The sequence below is a fragment of the Thunnus maccoyii genome, chromosome 13, assembly GCF_910596095.1.
Source record: "Thunnus maccoyii chromosome 13, fThuMac1.1, whole genome shotgun sequence".
Classification (NCBI taxonomy): Eukaryota; Metazoa; Chordata; class Actinopteri; order Scombriformes; family Scombridae; genus Thunnus; species Thunnus maccoyii.
The window spans coordinates 16,382,322-16,392,672 of record NC_056545.1 but is presented as its reverse complement, the minus strand read 5'-3'; the positions used below and the strand labels follow the sequence as shown (position 1 = coordinate 16,392,672).

Here is a 10,351-nt window from a genome sequence, read left to right as displayed (position 1 = left end):
GTGATACCACAAATGTACCCCACACAAGAGCCTCACTGATATGGGAGTTTTTTTTTTTTAATTTGACATTTAAAAAACCTTAAATTTGCTTCAATTTGTTTCATAAATAATACAGTGGTGACCATTAAGATATGTACTGAGTGTGACATTTCACAGTTGAAAAATTGAAGGATCCACAATTTTTCAACAGTTGTCCATATGAACACTGAAACAAGTTTTCGTCACTGTAATCATTCCTCTTGTTCATACTGGCTATTAAAAGATCCCCTTCAAATGTGCTTATCCACAGTGTGTCCACACAGTCATTTTGTGCAAAAATGTATTTCTGAATATATTTTTCCGAAGCTCATATGCTCCCATATTTACAGTCTTTTTAGCATCAAATTCCCTCTTTGTGTTTCCTCGGACAGTGTGTCCCAGTTGAGCTGCAGTGGAAGTAGTGACAAAAAGAGGGACTTTGCCATTAAAAAGACTGTAATGTTGAAAGATATCTACTTGATTTGACTAATTTGGATGACTGAAGCTTCACATTATCTTCAGATAAATTTTTAAATACATTTTTGCACAGGAGGACTGTATCCCCATCACTTAAATTGTAAGTGCACTATGAAGAGATCTTTTAATGGCCAGTATGAACAGGAGGAATGGTTATGGCAAGAAAAACATGTTAATTTGGGCATGTGACTATTGTTTTAAGACAGACTTGAAAAAATGTGGACCTGTCCTTTTTTGGACAAACCATGTAATAAAGAGCTTGTTTCTAAATGACCTCAAACATGTCTTTGGAATTTCTGTACTCAAAAATATTTTTATTTATCAGTCAACATATAAACAGATACAGCTAAGATGATATATCTGATTTACAGGTCAGGCTCTACACCACATACGTGAAAGTCCAAGTCAGGCTTATTTTTAGCTGCTTATACTTGCTGATTTTCATTACAAATAATTACATTAAATACAGTCTTTCCACATCAAACATATCAAACAGGTCCTCAATACTCCAAACCACTCTATGTGTGTGTGTGTGTGTTTGTGTGGTTTTGTGAGTTCAGCTGGGTGCGGACTCAGTGGAGGTTGGCTGCTGTTTCATCAGCTGTTTTTTCCGCATGTTCTGGAAATTCATCATACAGTCTTTGAAAGTCTGGACCTGGCTCTGGCACACACGCCAGTCCTGGTGTTCAGCCATGCACTCCTGCACAGCATAGTGTAGCTCGGCACAGCCTGTGCGCGATATCATCCGTTCAACAGGGTCATCCTCATCGTCTTTACGGCTGCGGTCATGAGGTGAAGGGGATGCCATCCTGTGTAAATGTACGGTATTGACTCAGGAAGTCTGCTGAAGACAACACAAGATGTTATTAAGTAAACAAGTAATAATGCAGCTTTAATAATACAGGACTTCCTGGCTGCTTTTTTCTCCTAGTTGTTCTTTCTGGCTGTCCAGGCCTTTTGACGATGCAATTTTTCTCTAAATCTCCAGCTGTGTAATTTAACGCACTTTCTAAAACTTTGTGTTAGAGAATGAAAGGACCTATATAGTAACTAGATATGGTACTGCTCCGTCTTATCTTTAACTTTGCATTATATTTTAGTTTTAATCCTATTTTCTCATCTTTTATGAGTGTTTATGGTTTTTTGTGTGTGTTGTAAATCTATCCTGTCTCCTAAGGTACTTAGTAACTACATGTCACAAAATTCTTGAAATAGCATGTATTTTTATTAATGATTATATTATTTCAGCAGTACAAAGTTATCCCACATCTCTACACACCAGTAGTGGTGGGATGTAACTAAGAACATTTACTCAAGGATTGTACTGTAGCTACTGTGTACAATTAATGTGAGCTCGACCAGCTGCTACATTTAGAATCAGATTCAGGTTTATTGTCCATGAAAGTATATATGCATGCAAGGAATTTGATTCCAGTTTCTAGTGGCTCTCAATGAGCTTACTCACAAAAATCTTCAGAAAGATGTACATGGACAACAAGCCAAACAAAGATAATTAAACATAAACATATCACTATTATGTACAAGCAAGTGGGTGAAAAAATAGATACATACATATAGAAACAACAACATACAATGTCTAGACAGGTAGAACCATTTTTGTAAAAAGGATGCAAATAGTGCAAAGGTGTGAAAGAGTGCATAATTCTGAAATAAATATTGACTGTACACTGTACACTGTAGGTTAGCTAACACTGTCCAGAGTAACACTATCACACTACACTGTAGGTTAGCTAACACTGTCCAGAATAACACTATCACACTACACTGTAGGTTAGCTAACACTGTCCAGAATAACACTATCACACTACACTGTAGGTTAGCTAACACTGTCCAGAATAACACTATCACACTACACTGTAGGTTAGCTAACACTGTCCAGAATAACACTATCACACTACACTGTAGGTTAGCTAACACTGTCCAGAATAACACTATCACACTACACTGCAGGTTAGCTAACACTGTCCAGAATGAGGCTATCACACTACACTGTAGGTTAGCTAACACTGTCCAGAGTAACGCTATCACACTACACTGTAGGTTAGCTAACACTGTCCAGAATAACACTATCACACTACACTGTAGGTTAGCTAACACTGTCCAGAATAACACTATCACACTACACTGTAGGTTAGCTAACACTGTCCAGAATAAGGCTATCTGGCTTGACCGTACCTGTTTTTCTCTCTGGGTGATTCTGTCCGTCGAAGAACCGAGGTTAAGTTTCCATAACCTGCATAACTCTGGACTTTTCATAACCAACAACACGCTGTAGAGGACACATTTAAACAGAAGACGACTGTGTAGCCGTGAAACAGCTCCGTCGATACTTAGGCCTACATCAGTTCCGCTACGTAAAAACAACAATGTGTGACAACTGATAATGAAGTCGTAGAAAATAATAAATTGTAGCCTACATGTGAAGATAAAGTAGCAGTGTGGACATAATGTCCGTACATATCCTGGAATTGATATTTTAAGTGCAAATGCCACTGAGTTGGTTCATATGCATTAAAAGCCACCAGAGGGCAGGCCGCTTTACTATTTTATAGCTAACATCTTTATATTCAGTCTATGCTCATATCCCCTCACTTTGTGGCAGCTTAATTGTATGATGATCTGCCATGCATAATGTGTTTAAAGTTCATATGGTAATGTAGCCCATTTTATAAAGTATTGAGTTAACTTGTAGAAAACTATATAGAAAAACATTGTTACCTGTAGTTACCTCAGATAATTATAATTTTTAATACATATTAATAATAAATCTATCAATACGCCTATAATAATAAAGATCAATAACCTGGCCTGTTATATCCTATGCTATGATGTGACTATCTTGCTAAGAAGTGGGCTTTTTATAGAGCTAAATGAAAATATCTTATAGCTTTACTTTCAAGTAATTGTTTAGTTTAACCAACACAGGCAAACATTTGTTTGATTGGGTTGACTGGGTTGGGAACTAAACCACTGAAACGAAATTAGATTAGATTATCTTCGAACAGACGATAAATGGATAGTGCACACATTTAATGTGGGAAATCTTCCAAGAGGAAAAAAGAGAACAATAGTTGTACAGTTGTAGCATTTTTTTATTATTATTTTTTTATTTTCCACATTTCCACATTTCAACAAATATGTCAGTGACTCAAAACATAGCCTATAAGGTGTCCTGTATACGATAGATTAACCTAACTAAAACTAAAAAGATTTGATTGAATATTTAAAAAGTCAGCGCATCTAGTCTCTTGTTTGAAATCATCTTCTGACTCTGTGATGATATATAGATAGGTTCTGGGGAAAGTCAAGAGTCTTTCTGCTAAAGTCAGATGAAACAATCATCCTCTGCTTTGAATGTGTCCCATATGTCCTTGTTTTTAGATGCCCTGGTAGAGTAATAATTCAGTAGTTTTCATCAATGACTCATGATCAGCAGTATTTCAAACAGCCCAAAATTTTGAATGTAGATGACATCTTACAGATGCACAAAATATTTGAAGACAAATCACATATTTAGGCACAAATCTGCCTGCAGACACTGAGGCTTCAGTTTGTCACTGCTGCCACCAGTAACACCAGACTACTTTGCGGTATCACATCAGGTAAAAATAATGTTCCTTAGCTCTAATATTCACTCCTCTGTTGTTAAACAACTGCACAGAATACAACACAAGGACATGCTTTTTATGGAACTTAATGTAGTGTTCTTCTCAATTTACACAACACATCAGCAACATTTGTTGTGCACAAAAACTCTTATACACTTGACAAAACCCTCTTTCTTCAATTTCTCAACTATGGTAAACAGCCATGTTACAGAGAACACGTCCCACAACATTATTTTCCATTTTCACTTAACTGACATACACCGACTCATCTGAAATTGTCTCATTGTGGTGAATAACCTTGATTAAAACGATGATAGTATATGTAAAGAAGAAGAATTAGTTAAATCAACTGACCCAGAATGATTTGTTTGAAGAAGTTCTTAATATTTTTGTCTATTATAATAGGTTTTTTTAAACCCTTTTGTTAAAATAAAAAAGTCAAAAAGGCCAAGTTTATAAGAAACAAAAAACAAACAAACTTTGAACCACTTTGCCTCACGTTGAGGACCTAAATTTCTGCAAGGTTTTATTAATCCCCCAAGGTTTGCTCTTAAGTTGATCTGGTTGTTGTGTGCCAATTTTATGTTTTCTTACCAATGCAACAGCTCTGATTTTGATCTCTTTAGTTTTCAAGGAATATACAATAGGATTGATGCAGGGTGGGATGCAAGAGGCCAGCGACAGGCTCAGCACACGCTGGTCTGGGTCAATGAGTCGCAGATAAAACCCGATAGTAAAGATGGTAATAAGAGGAATGTAAAATACAGCCACAAGGATGAGATGCTCAACACATGTGGCCAGAGCTTTCACCCGACTGTCCAGTGATTTCATCTTGAACACAGTCACCAGGATGCTGACATAGGACAGAAGAATGAAAGTAAAGGGTCCTACAAGGAGCAAGAAAGTTAGCAAAGAGGCCACGGACCACTGCATTGTGTAATCATTACAGGCCAGTCTAAACACAGGTGCATAGTCACAGAAATAGCTGAACACTTTGACAGAACTGCAAAAAGACAGTCGAGTCATTATACCTACTGAAAATGAAATTATTCCCAAAGAAAAACACCAAGTCAGGCCGACAATACAACACATGCTCCGCACAGTGTTGATTGAGTTTTGCCGCAGAGGGAAACATATTGCGATCAACCTGTCATAGGCAAGTACAGCCAGCGCATATGACTCCAAAGTCCCAAATGTATAGTATACAAACATCTGTAACAAGCATAAGTTGAAAGGAATAAAATTGTCCTTAACAAGGAATATCTTTATCATGCTGGGAATAGTGCATGTGTTTAGAATCACATCAATTACTGAGAGATTGACAACAGCCAAAAACTTTGGAGTGTGTAAACAATGATTAAAGGCAATTACATAGATCACCAAACTATTGAACAGCAGTGTAACCACATAGACAAATGCTAAAAAGATGAAGTAAACACTGATGTAAGGAAATGTTTGAAATCCGATGATATAGAAGCCCGGAGGATGAATGATGACAGAATTGTTTAAAACAGTCCTGAGAAAAGACATAGTTGAACTCCACAGGCTGTGTGTTGGAGGACAGCCTCTGGCCCAAGCGCATAAAAGCTCTCGAGTCTGAAAAACAGGGAAATCATATCATTGTGTACATCAGACCATTGACAAATTGTAAATTATTAACGTAAATGCATATTTTCGTTCCATTCTGATCACCACATTTAAATTCAAGCAGTATATATAAAATTCTCAGTAAGTTAACATGATGCAAGTTGGTCAGTGATGCTCACCTGATTTTCTGTTATGGATCGTTTCACTCTGTGATGCTGACTCCAAAAGCAGCATGCAGATGGCTGCACATCTGCCTTGTGGACAGAAACAGATATACTCTCCCGATTGATCTCTGGAGATCAATCAGATGCAACAACTTTCAACAGAGACTGACAAAGTAATCGTGCAATACTCTATCAATGAAATTAATTTGATCCTTAGAGAGTAGTGCTATAGGTAATGCAACCATTCAGTTATTGCTTGAATGATGATGTATTGATACTTGGCAGAATAAAATAAAATCTATAGGTCATAGACAAATATGTGACAAGAACTCGGTCTAAATGAAGTTGAAGGTGAAGACTGTTTGAATGTTTGAATTTGACAATAATTATGAAAGTGTTACATTATGCATGCTGCAGTGTTTAGCATTTGCAATTCTTGTCACTTTAAATAAACCGGACTGTGCCCAAGCCTTAGTAGTATGATTTTAAATATTATTAATTTTAATTGAATTTGATATATTCCTATGTCAATATAATGAAAAATGGAAAATGAAAAATGAAAAATGTATGCAAAAATCATATATAAAAAAACCCCAAACATTCCACTGGTATGCATTACATTACAATTTCAAATTTAAACTCATTTAGTTAGTCTTTAATTAAAATTTGCTCAAAATCACATATTTGGACAACAGAATTTTGTAAAATTGTAATATTATAGTATAATTACTATTCCACTGAATGTTGATAAATGATGATGGTTAACTATCACCTATTTGTCGCCTTTAGTTAGTGTCTGAGTGTGAAGGAAGTGAGAGAGGCTGAAGTAAATCAGTAAAAGAGCACAATGACCTCTATGACCTCAAGTTAGCAGCAGACTACAGAGAGTTTAGTAACCGTTAGATTACAGGATTCCTCACACTGCAAGGAGTTGAGGGCCATCCTAAATGAAATCACTGAATTATTTGAACAGGTGCAGGAAATGTAGAGGAGGCAGGAGGAGGCTTGTACAGAAGTTAATACTGCATAATTAAGCTCCTGACTAGGCTGTATGAAAATTTACATTTCACATTTTTTTGTGATTTCATGAGATGCACTACAGAACTGTAAGAAGTTAAAATACATTTTGTGAACTGTGTTTATATAAAGTGACTAAACAGTGCAATATACAGTAATCACTTGCATATTGCATAGGCAAGAGTTTGTTCCCTGAGGGCACTTTTATCATTAAACAGACCACAGTAAACCAAAACAAAATGATTCTAATTGGGTCCAATTTGTGAACCATCACCAGAGCATTTTGGTTAATGATCTTGACTTTAACAAACAAACTGTTTACTGTTTAAAGTTCAGACTAATTAATCTCAGTTGCACCTATTATGAATAAAAATAATTATGAATCGAGGGGTAATGGGTGGGAGTGTACATTCACTGTTTTTGTGAGGCAAAACATTCAAAGTACATCTGCTTTCAAGGCCAGTAGTCTCTTGTGCCTCTTCACTCCCCCAAGTCTCCTCTGTCTTAACCAAACAACATGTCTAAACTGTAATCTTCTGGTTCTGCAAGTTTATTCAGAGGTTCCTAATTTTTTTCTTCTTAAAGGTCTTGTTATCACTAACCTCCATTTAGACTTTAAACTCAATTTACCCCTGGTCACTATACATTCATTGTTAGTCTTTTATATTAGGCAAATCCCTTCATCTAAAGCTATAGATTACATGTCTGATTCCAGTAAATATTTTATTTATAATTATCTTATTTTGTCTAACATATGCTCAGTTGAATCAGAGATGTACAGAGAAAGTTATCAGTGATATGGGTACTATCAGCTCATTGAACCACTTGCATATGTTGTTAATAGTAAGCTTTGATTATTTTAACCTGGTTTACACTCACTGGGTCACTTTATAGTAAGGGAGACACAAAATTAGCTACACTTATGTATTTTTCAGTCTTTGTGCCTCTGTATAATCCTAATCATATGTTATAATCAGTAGAAATGATAAAAAACAGCATAAAAACTACAAACACTAGTTGCAAGCAATGCATGCCTGTGATAGATAGTCAGTAAATGAGTAAAACCTTTCACCTCAGCACTGTCAAGAGGTCTTTGGCAATTAAATCCTTGCTTTGTAAATTGATAAAAACAAAATATTAAAAAAATAATAATAGCCGGTTCATCCCAAGAATGTTATTTCTTTGGAAACACATACATTATGACTGCGTGTTGTTTAACAATCCACACATGTTCATGGTATCACTGATAAATCTTTAATCATTAAAGTCTTTTCTGTCAGCCTGAAACTGCTGATGCCCTTGAAACATCAGCCCCCCACCCACCCTCCTCCCAAATGCACTAACCTTGCACAAATGTGAACATTTTGTGCTGTTATTTAATATTCATCCATCCTGTGTTTATAGAAATAGTAAAGTAGTAATTTTCACATTTTAAAATGTCAAAAAATTTAAATATTCAGTGAGTGGTATGAAATATTGACTATTCAATTATCTGAGCCCAATAATCCTCTACAAACTCCTTTTCTTCCTACAAGTCTTAAATAATTTCACATAGCCAGAATTAGACAGAAAAAACTTTCTTAAAAAACATTTAAATCAACCTGTGTTTGTATATAGATGGCTGTGCCTTGTTTGTGGTGTAATGAAGTCTGGGAGTCAGCCTAGTTAAACTTAGTTTAGTATGACTTGAAAATAAATGCCTGAACCAGCACACTGGCTCATAAACTCTGGAAGTACCTCAGGTAAACACTATAATGAGACAGACAATTTATGAGGAAAATAAATGTGAGACATATTAAAATGAAGTCAAGAAGTGTTTCAGTTTTCATTTATTTTCATTTGACAGGTAACAGAACAAATATCATACAATTATATTCAAAGACAACCAAGTACATTTTATGCCTGAATAAGTCTTTTCTCATATTGTTAGAAAAGAGACAGGACATGTATTCATACACTTGATATTGGTGAATGTTAAAATAACAGCAGAATATCAAATACAGATTAAAACATCAGTGCTGTTGAAATGTCAGTAAAACAGATGGTTGAATAATGAGGAATAATTATGGAATAATATGACACTGCGAGTGTGTGGAAACCCGGCTGTTCCCAGATCAGATAAAACCATCCCTGCTTTCTCTCTTCCACAGTGACACACACACACACACACACATAATCTTCCTGCAAGTGTAAAAAACATCCTTAGATTGCTTTTGGATAGAAAAAGAAGCTGTCATGGGCTTGTTTTCATTCTGTGGACAAGTGCAAGGGCTCTGATTTTGATCTCTTTAGTTTTCAAAGAATATACAATAGGATTGATGCAGGGTGGGATGCAAGAGGCTAGCGACAAACTCAGCACACGCTGGTCCGGGTCAATGGATCGCACATAAAGTCCCATCAAGAAAATGCTGAATATTGGAATGAAAAATACAGCGACAAGGATGATATGCTCAATACAAGTGGCCAGAGCTTTCATCCTACTGCTTACTGATTTCATCCTGAACACAGTCACCAGGATGCTGGCATATGACAGAAGAATAAAAGTAAAGGGCCCCATTAGGTTTATCATACTAGATGTGGAGGCCATGGACCACTGCATTGTGTAATCATTACAGGCCAGTCTAAACACAGGTGCATAGTCACAGAAATAGCTGAACACTCTGACAGAGTTACAAAAAGACAGTCGAGTCATGATGGCTGTGCTATATGCGACTCTCACCAGATTATAAACCCAAGTCAGGCCAATAATGCAAGACATGATCCTTAGTGTGTTGAATAAGTTCTGATGCATTGGGAGACATATTGCGATTAACCTGTCGTAGGCAAGTACAGCAAGCGCATACGACTCCAGTGATGCAAAAGCATAGTAGACATACATTTGTAACAAACATAGGTTGAACGGGATGAAGTTGTCCTTAAAGAGAAATGTCTTTATCATGCTGGGAATAGTGCTTGTATTTAAGAATATGTCAGTCACTGCGAGGTTGACAACAGCCAGACATTTTGGAGTGTGTAAGCAGCGGTCGCAGGCAATTATGTAGATCAACAAACTATTGAACACTAGTGTAACCACATAGACAAATGCAAGAAAGATGATGTAAACACTAATGTAGGGAAATGACTGAAATCCAATGATATAGAAGCCTGGAGGATGAATGATGACAGAGTTGTTTAAAACAGTCCTGAGAAAAGACATAGTTGAACTCCACAGGCTGCGTGTTGGAGCACGGCCTCTGGTCCACGGTGTTTGAAATCTCTCAAGTCTGAAAACAGAGGAAAACAGTACATCCTATTACTTATCACAATTAAGCTTTCCAAAGAAATTGACATGACAACACACACATGTATACTCATTCGGCAATTAAGTTATGGAAACCATTTTTGTGTGAATATAATGTGTTATTATCATTAGTCACAAACACTACTGTGCCAAAATACAGTGTACTTTTAGCTCCCCTA

The 10,351-nt window shown here is 36.3% G+C and overlaps 3 protein-coding genes across 4 annotated transcripts; all 3 read right to left on the bottom strand.

Moving 5' to 3' along the window:
- Positions 1 to 788: 788 nt before the first annotated feature.
- Positions 789 to 2,837, bottom strand: LOC121910321 (cytochrome c oxidase assembly factor 4 homolog, mitochondrial). 2 transcript variants are annotated; one of them, XM_042431498.1, is made up of 2 exons: positions 2,692 to 2,837; positions 789 to 1,339 (listed from the first exon to the last, which is right to left on the bottom strand). In XM_042431498.1, exon 2 carries the CDS (start codon positions 1,301 to 1,303, stop codon positions 1,052 to 1,054), a length of 252 nt encoding a protein of 83 aa, XP_042287432.1. In that variant the 5' UTR covers positions 1,304 to 1,339; positions 2,692 to 2,837; the 3' UTR covers positions 789 to 1,051. The 2 variants fall into 2 exon arrangements, with proteins under 2 accessions (XP_042287432.1, XP_042287431.1); XM_042431497.1 differs by having other exon boundaries at positions 789 to 1,336.
- A 1,782-nt stretch (positions 2,838 to 4,619) lies between these two features.
- LOC121910533 (olfactory receptor 24-like) lies at positions 4,620 to 5,740 on the bottom strand. Its single transcript, XM_042431776.1, has one exon. The coding sequence runs from the start codon at positions 5,652 to 5,654 to the stop codon at positions 4,620 to 4,622; it is 1,035 nt and encodes a 344-aa protein (XP_042287710.1). The 5' UTR covers positions 5,655 to 5,740.
- A 3,385-nt stretch (positions 5,741 to 9,125) lies between these two features.
- Positions 9,126 to 10,088, bottom strand: LOC121910532 (olfactory receptor 1M1-like). Its single transcript, XM_042431774.1, has one exon. It carries the CDS (start codon positions 10,086 to 10,088, stop codon positions 9,126 to 9,128), a length of 963 nt encoding a protein of 320 aa, XP_042287708.1.
- Between the last annotated feature and the right edge of the window lie 263 nt (positions 10,089 to 10,351).

Coding starts and splice junctions, on each gene's coding strand:
- LOC121910321 (XM_042431498.1), bottom strand. CDS start 1,303: ATGGCATCCCCTTCACCTCATGACCGCAGCCGTAAAGACGATGAGGAT.
- LOC121910533 (XM_042431776.1), bottom strand. CDS start 5,654: ATGTCTTTTCTCAGGACTGTTTTAAACAATTCTGTCATCATTCATCCT.
- LOC121910532 (XM_042431774.1), bottom strand. CDS start 10,088: ATGTCTTTTCTCAGGACTGTTTTAAACAACTCTGTCATCATTCATCCT.